General features: G+C 47.1%; 1 protein-coding gene across 5 annotated transcripts in view; it reads right to left on the bottom strand.

Annotated features, from left to right (window-relative positions):
• Nucleotides 1–14,462, bottom strand: part of Capn13 (calpain 13) — a 93,104-nt gene that overhangs the window by 36,093 nt on the left and 42,549 nt on the right. For all 5 annotated transcript variants that reach the window (XM_076942239.1, XM_076942237.1, XM_076942240.1 and 2 more), the window contains 4 exons: nucleotides 14,166–14,302; nucleotides 7,261–7,435; nucleotides 6,370–6,444; nucleotides 1,841–1,926 (listed from right to left, as the gene is read on the bottom strand). In XM_076942239.1, the coding sequence (XP_076798354.1) occupies nucleotides 1,841–1,926; nucleotides 6,370–6,444; nucleotides 7,261–7,435; nucleotides 14,166–14,302 (473 nt within the window). The remainder of the gene's footprint in view (nucleotides 1–1,840; nucleotides 1,927–6,369; nucleotides 6,445–7,260; nucleotides 7,436–14,165; nucleotides 14,303–14,462) is intronic.

The following is a 14,462-nucleotide window of genomic DNA, read 5'->3' as shown; positions in this document are numbered from 1 at the left end:
TCAAGTTTATTGCCTCTGCTCACCCCAGGAAACCTGTTGTCAGTGGTCTGACCTGTGCTACTTCTGTGAACCAATGAAAATATCTTTTGGGCTCACAGTTGGCAACTTGGGGTGCTGGGCATAGAGAACTGGGGACAGCCAGAGGTTACTCAGATTTACCCTAGAAACCCTAAAGGATAATCCAGGTTTGGGGGCACAGATGTGTAATCTTATTAACTCTTCCTAAGGCCGAGATGAAAGCATGGCAAGTTCAAGGGCAGCTTGGGCTACCGGGTGAATAAAAACCAGTCTGAGCAATAAAACAAGGCCCGTTCCACACGGACACTAAAGGCAGCTGTAGTGAAGCGGTTTAAGAGTTCGTCTGGCATGCATAAGCCCTGTGTTTAATCCTCAGAATGGAAGGAAAAGGAAAGGTAATACTAAGAATAAGGCAAGAGAGAAGAAGGGACCGTAATGAAGGCAATGCGCAGGCAGCCTTGGCGTATGTCTGCTTTCCCATGTTCATATTCTTCCTCCCATTCTCCAGGGATCATCTTAGAGGTTCGAGCCAGGCTTATTGTATCGGTCTTATTGTATGATGTTTCTCTTCCTTTCTCCTCCCCTTCCCTCTCTCCCTTCTATTCCTCTCTCCCTCATCCTCCATCACAGAGCCCTTCCTCTCACACTATTTTCTGAGTGCTTCAGAGCCCACACCAAATCAAGGGGTCTTGCAACAGTTTGGCCCAGGGAGTCCAGCTGGGGTGCTGGCAGCTGGTCCAGCAACATTGGCTGTCTGACGGCATGTGCCTTCCAGAGCTCACTGTGCACACCGTATTGATTTTCACTACTTGTTGGGTCCTGTTCTGTTTGTCTGACACACTGCATTTCCTTTCTGATCATGCTCCCACCCCCGCTGGTAGTGAGGCTGCAGCCACTGGGCTGTGATGCTTTTTACAGGTCTGCACAGATCCTGAGCAGAATCTGACAGGCCCAGTCCCACTGGTCACCAAGAGAAGCAAATAAAGTATTGCTTCCTCTGTCCTTCTTCATTGTCTTCTCCCTCTCAGTCACCATGGCACTGGGGACTGCCGTGGGAGGAAGAAAAGATAATGGGAGGGACAAAGAAAGACAAATATTTAATGTTCTTCTCATATGCGGAAACAATGGCAATATGTTTAATTGTTCACAACAGGCAGTAGGGCACCAGAGGTCAGGCTACAGCAGCTGAGAATGACCATTCCAGAACCTGGGGGAAGTTTCAGAGTGGATACTTATCAGGGTGTCAAAGACCTAGCTACTCAGCAGCTCCCACCACAAGCAAGGAGCATGGCAGTGTAGGTAAATGGAGCCCAGGTCAAGTGTCAGGGTTGAACATCTGAGTCTACTCAGTAAAATGATCACTCAAATCATTGTCTCAGCTCCACCTGGCATGACACCAACTCTGAGCTGATCCTGTGGCACCATCAGCATCTGAGTCCAAGGAGTCCCTTCCACTAGGAAGGATGTTTATACTCTTCAGCTGTCTCTTCCCAAGGGGAAGCTTGGCTCCCATCCTGTCTCTCACCCTCTTTGCTAATATTGGGTACTCATGTACCTCAAAGATTTTCAGAAAACAGACATGGGGTTTTACCATTTGTATTCACATCAGAGCGCACACCTAACCCAGTGCACATTTAGTGACATGTACATGATAGGTGTCTAATAGATGCCTGGAAAATGATATCCTGGGTGTATAAGTGGCCCACAGCCATAACCAGTGATGAACTGGCCAGGCACGTAGTGAGGGCTGCAGTGGGCTGGCTAGACCCTGCCAGGTTCTCAGTGAAGAATCTCCACCCGCCCATGATCCCAGAACTCATACCCATCTCTCCAGCGCCCTCTCCATTCTGTGTTGCCCCAGGGGTTCCAAAGGCGGATGATTTCTTCCCAGCCCCTCTGGTACTGAATCTGTAAGGAAGAACAGGAAAAGCAATGGTCACGGCTCTCTGGAGAAAGTGGGCAGAGAGCTGACGTATGAACGCAGCTGCTTTTACCTCCTAGGACTAATTTAACTTCTGACCTCATTTGGCTGCAGCCAGGAGAAAAATGAAAAGAAGAAGAAGAAAAAAAATCAATGCCTCTCTTGCTGCTTGCATGGAGTTGGAATGAGAGAGGTAGAGAGAAAGGGAGGCAGGAGTTGAAGACCCTTGTTTTGCTCAGCCACCAGCAGGGGCAGGGGTAGTTCCTTTATGTTGGGTGCTGCCTCATGAAACTGGGGGAATTCAGATTGAACTGCAGATGCCTAGCATGGGCTGCTGTATTTGGCTGTAGGGGAGATTATAGCTTTGTGGTCCCTTGCTTCATCTAATCTGTCACACAAAAAACATCTCTATCCCATCTGTCCATTGTGCTGTATCTCTGCCAGCCACCGACCTGGGACTGCAATGCAGTCTTGTGAGTGAGAGTCCGATGTGAGGAAGACAGAGACATCCTCGGAGCTAGGATAGCCAAGACTAGCCCTTTTCATTCCACATCTTACCCCTGACCAGACACCCCGGTCTATGGGGTGGCCTCTAATAGCCTGAACCTCCCTTCTTCATCGATATCACCAACATGCAGGGTATCACTTGCAGTTAGAGGATGGGGCTATGAAAACATCAGAACAAAGAACAGCAAACCATCAGCCCACACTTCTGGGAGCCAGGAGCCCTCAGCCTGGAGACAGGGACTGAAACATGATTGAGTTGTATCTGGGCTATTGATCCATGCTAATACTGTTTAAGGAGATGGAAGACCCAGGGAAGGAGGGAGCTGCCTACCAACTCCATAGTAGAGGCGGCTGAGAAACTGAATGGCCTGTTACTGGACAAGGAGAAACTGCAGGTGTCCCAGCCACCTTTCTCTCAGTTTTCTGGGGCAGGTATTTCTACAATCTATGCCTTCCAGAGGAAGAAACAGAAATACAGAGGTGAAGCAACTCTTTCAAGATCACTGAGTAAGCAAGCGGCAGCAGGCAAAGGGAGAATTCCCTCTTAGCTGATGTCAGTCCCTTAGGCCCAGGCCCTACATTTTGGAATCAGATATGGATAAAGACTCCGTGTATGTGGCTATGTCCTTGGCCTTAGAAATAACCCTTGAGTCACCATGTGATCATTGACAGGTACAGCTCTGAAGAAACATCGTGGCACAGAAGCCTGGGCCTTGGCTTGAAAAAGGTCTTTTGTAGTCTTTTCCAGGACTGCCCCATGTCTCACCAGGATGCACTGGGAGGCTTTGCAGTGCCTCCAGATGGCAGAGGCTCCCGGCACACACCTAGGCTCCCATCCCCTCTGACCTACCCGGAGCCTATCCTTGGCTGTCAGCACCTGCTGGTACCCACCAAGACATAAGAAATGGTCACCTGGTGTGCTGTAGAGCTCAGTGAGCCCCACTTGGTGCCTGGTGGAGTCAGGGGCTCAGTTGGGCATAGGGAGGAGATGTAGCCCGTGATTCAGAGGGCTTAGAGCAGGGCTAAATGAGGCATGCAGATAAACACTCACCCCTTGGCCCTGGGGAGTTGCTGGCAGAGCTGGGTGCATAATAAAAAATGCCAATTTCATTTATCTTCCTGTCTGTGTCCTGCCTGCAGGGAGGACGAGCAGATTAAAAAGCATACTACATTTACAGGCTGGTTTGATCTTAGCACTCGCGGCTCTGAGTTATAGCCTTTTTGCTCCCGATGGGAAGGGGGTCTCTAACAAAGTCGAATCCCTGAGCCTGTGTGTCCTTTATGACGTTGCCCAATTGACAGCTAAGTTGGCTGTGGCCAGGGGTGTCGAGGTCATGTTCAAAGCTAAGGCCACAGGTAGGGATAAAAATGGGGTGGCTCATGGCTTCACTCCTCTGACCATCCTTTTGACCTTGGTCAGCCTTCTCAGTAAAGGTGTCCCTGGACAAGAGGTAGCCCAGGTTATCTATTCTAAACAGCAGCTCCTTAGATGTATTTTCTCTAATGAATACTAGTTCCACTGACTATCAATAGCTCTATGCCAGGAAAGTGGTTTTGTTGTTAATGGTTGATGAAAACCAAGCAGTACTAATGCAGGCACTCTCAGAGCCTTTAAACTGTTAATGTACACTGACTGCATCTGCAGGAGGCAGAGATGCTGAGATGCAGCCTCCAAATGTATTTTCTCAGCACATCTCCTAAATGTATAATCTGTGATGTGAGACCTGCTCAGCAAACCAGGACAGGATTCTACAGGCCACGTGGCCTTGATCACATGTTGTCCGAGGCCAGGTGCTCTGTTCAGGCCACTCTCATCCCAGTGCATAAACCACTAACTGATCAAAGATCTCTTTCTCCAATTCTGTAATCAAATATCAAAGTCTTGCCATCATAGAAACCCAGATGGCATGCTTGAGTGATCGTAGTTGCAACATGAGATAAAATCTATTTGTACACCTAAGACTTGTCCACATTTGGGATAGCGGGGCTAGAGGAAATGGGATGTCTACCCATGGCCAGTGAGATGCTAGTATTGACTGTCATCATTGACAGTTCACAGAAGTTTGGGAGAGTAGAGGGGAGAGTCTGATGCATAGTTCTGAGGACTGTGGTCTGCAACCTCCATGAGCTTGCATGACCTCTCTCATATATTCTGTGATAGAAGAACAGCAATATCATCTCCTCAGGCCAAGGACAAATGCATTCCTTCATGCATGCAATTGCATTCCTCCATTCAACAAAAATTTATTAGATGCCTACTATCTTCAAGTATATTGATGATGGTTTACCTGTTTGGAGGCAAGTAGGGGACAGAATAGTCTCCCATGCTGTGAACTAAGACATGAAACACTAGAGCAACTGGCTTCACCTTGATGGATAGGAGAGACAGATTGGCACAGAAGAGGTAAGACAAGTTGAGAAGGCCACAGAGGACACTTGACACTGCATTCCCTAGTTCACAGGTACCTGTGACATATATGCCTTGGAGTTTGGAACTGTCTCTTAGGGCACAGAAGCTGTGTTTGACCTCAAGAGTAGCAAAGAATGCAGTAACAGGGAATGTTGTGGGAAACCTTTGGGTGGATCAGGAAATGTTGTCACTGCACAGGTGTTTGATGACTGAAGATGCAAACTGTGGAGGCCAGGTGCCAGGCAGCTATCTCACAGTTCACCATCTTTGTGACCTTCGGAAAGATGCTTCTCCCATCAACTCTCAGCTTCATCATTTCAAAATGGTTGTTTCTATCTGCTCAGATGCTACTTGGCTCCATCAGGGAGAAGGGAAGTCTATAGGAGAACTGACCGAAAATGAATTAAAATGTGTGTGGTTTCTGGATAAAGTATGATCTATCTAGAAAACACTACCAAAGTCCAGCTTCCCCCATTCTTTGTGCCTCCTTCGAGTCACTGTATGGCTGGGTGCTTAAATGCAAGTCAACGGTGTGTGTGTGTGTGTGTGTGTGTGTGTGTGTGTGTCTGTCTGTCTGTCTGTCTGTCTGTGTAGGGTTAGATGTCTTTTCTCATTATTGTCCACTGTGAAGAGTAAAGAATGGCCCCTGGCCCAAGCTATAAGACAAGGGAACAGAATGTGTTTTGAACTCACAGGTAGAATCCCCTACTCTGGATTTTTGAGTTATCCATAGGTTCATGTATTTGAATAACTAGTCTGTAATTAGTGGAACTGTTTGAGAATGATTAGGAGGTGTGGTTTTGCTGGAGGAGGTGTGTCACTGGGGATAGGCTTTGAGGGTTCAAAAGCCCACATCAGATCCAGTCTTAGTCTGTCTCTCTCTGTCTGTCTCTGTCTCTGTCTCTCTCTGTGTCTCTCTCTCTCTCTCTCTCTCTCTCTCTCTCTCTCTATCTCTCTCTCCCCTGTGGATCAGTATGTAAAGCTCTCAGCTACTGTTCTAGCACCATGCCTGTCTGATTCTCATCATGATGATCATGTTATAATTCTCTAAAACTAAGCAAGCCCCAGTTAAATGCTTGGTCATAGTGTCTCGTTACAACAATGGAACAGTGACTAAGACACCCACTGACTCAGAATCACCTGCTTACTCAGGGGAGAAATAAATGCTATCTTGTTTAAGCATCCATAGGTTAGAGGATCTGTGTTCTACCAGTTTAATTTCTATGTCACAAAGGAAATGAGTTTCAGGATAAAGAGTCAATTGGGTGACTGATCCTACCTCCCTATGGAGTGGATTCCACTTCATGATCACTTCCAGAGAGCAAAGACATAGGGGAGAAGGCTCCTAGGCACCATAACTTTGGAGAAAGAATTGAGACTGCTAGTGGTGGAAGCTATGGTCGGGTGAGAGAAAGAAATATTATAAGCTACTGGGCTTGCTGCAGGCATCTGATTCTGATTCCTGTGTAGGGGATCCCAGAGGACAGATGCCAGGGCAGCAGGTCAGTGTTACCTGCTCAGCTCCAGTCACTGTGTACGCATGCTGGCTCACCAGTCCATTCTCCATCACCTCGGCCTCTTCTGTCAGCTGCAGAAAGGAAGAACAGAGACAGTTCTTGGGAGACATAAAAAATACATTCAAACAGTAGCACAGCTGAGTTAGTGAGCTGCCACCCAGCAGGAAAGGTGTGTGTGTGTGTGTGTGTGTGTGTGTGTGTGTGTGTATGTGAAACCCTTCCTATGAGTTACAAGTGGAGGCTATTGGGTGAGAGTTCTGAATATTTCATTCCCAGAAGCTACCTACCCCCCCACCCCCCCACTGACTATGAAACTCACAGGGTTCTGAGGACATGTGCTGGTTGCTACACTGTTCATTTGTCATGAGGAAGACATAGCATAACCCATGTCAGCAGGCTCTCCCAGCCCCACAAACATCTGTCTGCAAGAAACGGTATGACTTGGCCAATGTTTAAGAGTACAGGAAGTATCCAGTAGACAGGGAGCCAGCTGTTTTAGAATAGACTCAAGTCATTTGGATGTTACATAACCTGTGAGGCCTGCTACTTCTATGACTGGTGAGAATTGAGGCTCTTCATAAATATAAAGAAAATACAATGAAGCAACTAGAAGCTATGGTTGCTTTCTCTAACACCTGGCAATCCTTCTGGTCACCCTGGGTCACATGCTTCTCCTGGTCAGAAGGGAGCAGTATGTAAAGATTTGGTGGTCAGCTGCATTCAGACCGTGCACAGCACCTGTAGCTATGTGACTCTGAAACCTCACTTAGTTCTCATTTTGTCGTCTATGATATGAGTTTGGAATCCCCGACTCAGAGGAGATACAGATGGACAATTCTAGGTGGAGAGAAACCTGCTGGGTACCAAGGAAGCCCCCATCTACTCACCCCCTTTGGGGTGGCACAGGCCACCATTGAGCCTGCCTGGATTGCGGTCTTCACTGCCATCAGTAGATGAGATGGAGAGGTGTGCAGGTTGACGACGGTGACCACTCCACCTGTGAGGTCCACCAGGGCATCAGGAAGGTAGCCATAGTGTAATTGAGAATAGGAACCAAGCAGCCTGCAGGAAAGGGGGAGATCAGGTTATCCCTGGAACAAGAGCTTGTATATCAGCCCTGTTCCTGTTCTCTTTCTCTATCTACAGGGGGACCATGGCCCTCTCAGGAGGAGGGAAGATCAGGGCCAGCCAGCCCTTAGCAAACACTGAATGCTATTTTGATGAGAATCTGCTTTGTTGCTCCTCCTCGGTCTGAAAACACAGTAAGCAGTGACATGTGCAAGACCACCTTAGGTACATACTCAAAGCTGAAAAAGACCTTATTCCCACCATCAAAGAACTCACAATTAACAAACCCAAGTTTAACCTGGCAATGAGCAGCCTTTGTTCTCATTCTGGGAAAACTGATCCAGAGCTCTTATAATGTCCCTCCTCTTCATGGAAATTAGGAGGGAGAAAGGCTTTAGTGAAGTTGTCATGGGAAGAGATAAGTCTGGGCATACATACCGTTAGACCTCTGCTCTAGATACCTCTCCCACAGTCCTTGGCCTTTCTCCTCTGTGCCTGTACCTCAGAAATATCTAGGCTCATTGTCTCAGCCTTGCTTTCTTTCTTTCTGTTTTTTTTTTTTTTTTTTTTTTACTTCAAACCTCACCATTTGAACCCTGATCATCATCCCCTAGCTGTGTGATGGCAGGACTTGGCTTAGCATCTCTGAGTCTGTTTCAAGACCCCACCACACACTATCCAGGTTCTATCCTAGGCTCCTCTCACAAGCTCTCAGTACCTGGGAGGAAACAGCATTTGTTTTCTCAGGCTCCCTTTGCTTATTTGAGGAGCAGGATATTTACATATGCCTCACGGATTTAAGCAGCATGAGCAAACATGGGCAGCACAGACAAAGACCTCTGGCCATGGCCAGCGTAACGAGTTACAATGGTCTGTGTGTTTCCTTCCTGCTCCAGATCTGTTCTGTCTTCTACATCAGTGCTTGGCATGAGGACATAATCTCTTTAAAAGGGACTGTCAATGATCACATGATCACATGATCGCATGCATGTCAGTGACATCCTAGGGTCTCTATTTGCTACAAGAACAGATAAATAATGACGGGAGACAGAAGACAAACTGATCCCAGCCTAGGTGTCCTCGACTCTGAGTTGAGGTTCATGCAGGTAAAGAGAATGCCAAAGGCATTTGTAGGAGGAAAAACCAAATTGGAGTGGCTTCCAGAGCCTGTAGATGGGTGGATCTAGAAGGGTGGGCAATAGGGTGGGGGGAAGTCTGTGGTCACTGGGGCAAAGGCACTGGAACAATCACTAAGGCTGGGGCCAGAGTGTCAGACTCTCAGTGTGGTGAATTGTAGGTTCTTAAACTACAGCCATGGCAAGACATGGAGGATAGAAGATGGGGGCTGTGGGCAGTCTCCTGAATATAGGAGCTGCTCTCTCCTCTGTCCCTGCCAAATCCCTGTGCAGCTCTCTCTCATTGGCAAGCAGATGTTGAGCCTGTCATGGGTGATGGTTGCACCCATGACTTTATCTCTACTACTATAAAATCAGTGAGAGTCTGGGCCTGGGTCCAATCACACTGCGGTCATCACAGGTATTTGGCCTTGGAGATGACCCTTCCCATCTTGTTCTTGGACTTCCCACTAGATGCAGTAGGATGGACTGGGTCACAGTGGGGCCCTCAGATGCTCTTTTCTCATCCTCTTTCCACCTTGGTCACTGGCCACTCTTTTCCTGGAACTACATAGAATGCCAGCAAAATCATGTCAGCAAATATGGGTCATGCAGCCACTTTGTCCCAGGTAAACATGCCAAGGGTGGCTTAGAAAAACGTATTAAGAAAACCTAAGGTTCTACAGATACACATGTGACATTTACACATGTTTAAAATGCATTCTGATCTTATCCCTCCCTCACCTCCCTGTGACCTCAGGCTCTGATTGGCTTGAAAGTCTTTATCTCCACAGAATTTGCTCAGCCAGTGGCATAGGGTCCCTTTGATCAGGGTTATGCCCACTTAGGTCTGAAGACTTAGCTTTTAATGTCACATGTCTACTAAGGACAACAAAGTTTACAAGGGCCATTCCAGAGTCTGTTAGTACTTTATTGCACCAGTCCATCCTGCCTGTGGTCTCTTCCAGCTCTAAGCAGAACACACGAGGTGGTTGCTCCTCAGAAGTGCCTGGGGGTTTTGACCCCTCTTCACTGATGTACTCCATCTTGTTGGCTCTGGGCTTTATCTGAGGTCTGTTCCCACATTATTCTACTGTTACCACAGAGATACCACATACAAGGGAAAGGCTCCTGGCCTACTCTGCCACCATCAGCACCCCTCCTCATGCCTTTCAGAACTTTCTCTCAGTGTCTGTCCTCCATGCCTGAAAAGCCTGTCCCAGTAGCAGTAGGAAATTTTGACAAGGAGCTAGGTCTGTTTTTCACAAATGCAAGCTTACAAATCCAGCTGATACTTTGGGAACATGGCAACTATTCTTACAGCCCTTTGCTGACAGGGAATAAGAGGGAGGGAGAGAGGGAGGGAGGGAAGGAGGGAGGGAGGGAGGGAGGGAGGGAGGGAGGGAGAAACAGAGAGAGAGAAACAGAGAGAGACAGAGAGACAGAGACAGAGAGACAGAGAGAGGAGACAGAGAGGAGACAGAGACACAGAGACAGACAGAGAGACAGAGAGACAGAGAGAGACAGAGAGAGAGACAGAGATAAAGATACACAGAATGAAAGATGGAGAGAGAGAAAGAGAAAGATAGAAAGACAGAGAAAGACAGAAGCAGAGAGACAGAGAAAGTCAAAGAAACAGAGAGACATGAACAGAGAGACAGAGAAAGAGACAACAAGACAGAAACAGAGGGAGAGAGACAGATAGAGAAACAGAAAGAAAAATTGAGAGACACAGAGAAACAGAGATGAAGAGAGAAAAAGTGAGAGGTGCTCACCACAGCTGTCACTATGCTTTGTTCCCTGAACCGAGGAATTGTGAGTGAGCCTTGTCCTGTCCCTTGCTTCAGCATCATCTCAGGGAAACAACTGTCTCCATGTTCTGAAAGAAGAATCCAGGTGCCTAAGCCTCAGCCTGCAGGAAACTGAGTCGCTGAAGTTTTTACCCACAGAGACACTGCAATGGCTGATAAGAAGCCTGTCAGATCTTGTCCTCATCTCTTCAATCTCCAAAATACATTGCTCTGCCTGACACTTGACCAGTCTGATTAATTTTCTTTCAGACTCCCCAGCACAGTGATAAGTAGGAGTTGGGAATCTACATGTTCACTGGGCTGTTTCCATGATCTCAGAGGGACAGTATCCTCTTCCAGAGACAGCCGTGCTCTCCACATTTGTGTGTGGGTCCCTGTGTCAGACACCAAATAAAAAGACCGATCTCTTTCTGTGGCACTGGCAACATCAAGAACTGGCCGAAAGAAAGTAACTACGGAGGCAGGTATTTGGTCCCAGCTTGGGCTTGACCACTGTGTGACCTTGGGCAAGCGAAGTGCTCTCACTGAGACTTAGTTTTCTCATTCCTTCAGAGGAGGGAGGACTCGATGTTTGCAGAGGCCTCTACTAGCTCTCTGGCTCTGCATTGCCTGTCTTCACTTGTGTGTTCTGTAACTTTCCTCCTTGGGTGGGTGACTGTGGGGCCAAAGCTTTAGCTTTAATAGTTTGAACATTTTATCCCCAGCTAGATTTCTTTAGGCAGTAGAATGTGGGATTTGGTCCTAGTCTCCCATTTCTTTTCAAGCTGAATGATTGCTTTAGGTCGGCCGTTTAACAAAATGGGGTCAAAGTCATCACTTCCGTCCTCGAGCTTTCAAATTCTCCCAGTGAAACACTAGGCTACTTCTTTTTATAAAGGGGTGGGGAATGAAGCCCAGAAGTGGTAAGGGCGGGCTCTATCCTGGAAAGATGATGGCAATGTTTGTATAAGTAGCTCAGAAGTGAATTAACCTCCCAGAACACCTGCTCTGGTTCAACAGCCCTGGCTGTTATCTGGACTTCTTTCTCCAATGCAGGAATGCACAGATCTTCTCAACAATAGAAGGAAGAAACAACTTTAGTTTTTCACAAATTACCTTTTTTTTTTTTTTTTTTTTTGGAAAGAATTCACACAAAGAGGTTTGGAGGAACGTCTTCATCTAGACTGTGAATCCAGGCAGTCTGCAATCCTGCTGCATGGAGTCCCAGGCACGTGACCAGGGAATAAAGGGATTGAACCAACTGCTTGCATCTATGGTCTCATGATGGCTTAGAAGCTCAACTTCTTCCAACCCTATGACCCTTTCTTCTCAAGTATGTGGGCTGCCTGGCGTCTTTCACCTGTGAGCTAAGACTCTATGATTCCTTGCCCCTTCTCTGTATTGTTGTTCTCTCTGTGTCTGCTCGTGCACTTCCCTCTGACCCTCTGTGAGGTGTTGCTTTCTATGTCTGTGCCCACGGCCGTCCTTCTGGGGAAACAGTCTTGTCCATGGCTGCTGCTCCCAGGGTTCTGGGGCCACTGAGCCTTAGACATGGTTGAGAAAGCCAATGGGGACTCAATATGAACTTGGCCATATTGTCCCTCAAGTGAAATCTTAAAAGGAACAGGAGATAGGGTCAAAGGAGAAGACTAAATTGAGAGAGAGAGAGAGACAGAGAGAGACAGAGAGACAGAGAGGCAGAGACTCAGAGACAGAAAGAGACAGAGAGATAGAGAAAGGCCATGAAGCCAAGCTCTTCATGAGGTGCAGGAGGCGGAGCATCTTAAAGAAGATGAAGGTAGTGGAAGGGTCAAAGATGGGACTGTAAGTCAGGCAGACGCTGGGCTCCATCTTTCCTTCCTCCCTCCCTTCCTCCCTCCCTTCCTTCCTTCCTTCCTTCCTTTCTTCCTTCCTTCCTTCCTTCTTTCCTCCCTTTATTCATTTTTTTCTGTTTTTGTCTCTGTCCCCCACCCCCCTCTTTCTTTCCTCTCTACCCACAACCATTTCAGGATGCTAAATCTGCAATGCTTGCTTCTTCTGTGTTCTCATAAAATGCATACTGCATTGGATATAATTTTCATATCCATAAACGGTGTTGTATTTTACTGCTCAGTGTCCCTTGTTCAGAGCTCACTCTCTGAGGATGAGCCTGGGCATAGGTTGCACCTGTGGCTTCCGACTGCTGTGAGGCTCTCGTGTAGCACACCCACCCCATGATACCCGAGTCTCCTGGCACAGGGACTTTACACCATACTTGTGGTGCCACTGGGGACTTCCCAAGCCTGTCCTCTTAGAGCCCTTCTGGGAGTGCTCTCACTGGGTGTGACATGTGCCTGTGAGTAATCTAAGTGTAGCCAAGTGGCCTTTTGAACATCTCCTCAGGGCATACCCTTCAAGGCTGTTTTCTAGATCCCCACATACTGACAGTCACTTGGTCTTTGGATTTTTCAGTCTAAGAGCATAGAAGGATGCTGTCTTTTCTTATTTGCATTTTCTTTTGGTTGTAGATAGGCTGAATCTCTCTTAGTCATAATAAGAGTCTTTAGAACAGTGCCTTGCTCTGTATAGATGTGCATACACATACCATTATATGTTCTCACTTGAGCCAGACTGAGGCAGTACCAAACACAGTGCCTGACATATGGCAAAATGTTCAGTGGGCATCTGCTGAATAAGCAACCATTGGAGCCCAAGGAAAACATGTGATCTGGGGTGCACACAAATTCTGAGTTTGTCCCTAAACATCCTGTGTGGACCATAAGAGAAGGAGCAAGTCCTGTTCATCTATCATCCCCCGATCAAATGCGATCTCATGGCAGCCTCACATGACCCTCAGTTCCTGGACCATAGTTTGAATTGTTTTCCCAAAGCTTTTATCTGTCTCCTTCTCACTGGCCTTACATATAACTCTTCCCTCTCTGTAGAGTCCTATCCATCCTTTCATCCTCATTCAAATGTCAGTCACTCTTCCAGCAACCTCAGCTTGTCTCCCTGTTGGCCAGGGAGTCAGGATCACGTCCCCATCTATCCCCCATCAGACTAGGAGCAGGATTATAGTCAGCCTTTTGACTCTCAAACCTTTGTACCCACTATTAAACCAACTGTGGATTGAAAATGTTGGAAACCAATATCATCAGTACTGAGCATGAACAAACATCCCTTGACATTATTTCCTAAACAATACAGTATAACAACTATTTGCATAGGATTTACATCATGTTAGATATTATATTTAATATATGTAGATGATTTAGGGCATATAGGATGCGTATAGTTCATATGTAAATACTATTCTATCTTATATAGAAGGATCTTGAGCATCATGGCTTCTAATACCCATGGGAGGTTCCTGGATCCTTTCTCCTTCAGATGCCAAGTACAATTATATTTCATCTGGATTCTTATATCTGCCTATCATCCAGGTTACATGAGCTTAGAGCTGCCTATCCCATACCTCACTATGTGTCTGTGGGTCCCTCCTCCCAGCCGCAGGACCAAACCTTGCACTTGGCAATTCTTACGAGATTGTTTTGCTTAGTAACAAAAGCTCAAATGGATTTTGTTTTGATACAAAGTTTCACTATGTGGCCGCGGCTGGCTTGGGTATCACTATGTAGAACAAGCTGGCTTCAAAGATCTGCCTGCCTCAGCTTCTGGAAGCTAGAATTAAAGGTGTGGGCCACCACACCCAGGACCTTGCTTCCATTCAGAAGAGATATATAAGCTGCAGGGCCAGCTGGCAGGAAGCATCCGTGAGTGCAAGACACAGGGGAGGCAGAGCCAGCATTGAACTGGGAAAAGAGACTTTCCCACACTTACTTGGCATAGGCTTTCTCCATCAGGCAGGGCCAAAATTCCTGGTTGTCTCTGCGGGGATGCACAAAGAGGAAGTTCTTGCCTACAACAGGCAAGCGGTCATCGATGACGACTTCCACCCACTGGCCACACTGCCAGAACTGGAAGAAAGACAAGGATATGTGTGAGGTCCTGAGCGCCTATGTCTCAGCATGATCTTCCAGTGGGAAACCTCCCTTAGACACAGGAGCTCAGGGATATGCCTTAGTATAGCCAGGGCAGGAGGGGGTTTCTGCAACTTTCTGACCTAAGCCAAAATAT

This window comes from Arvicanthis niloticus, chromosome 11 (assembly GCF_011762505.2).
Source record: "Arvicanthis niloticus isolate mArvNil1 chromosome 11, mArvNil1.pat.X, whole genome shotgun sequence".
Taxonomy (NCBI): Eukaryota; Metazoa; Chordata; class Mammalia; order Rodentia; family Muridae; genus Arvicanthis; species Arvicanthis niloticus.
This window is presented reverse-complemented; position numbering and strand designations above follow the sequence as displayed.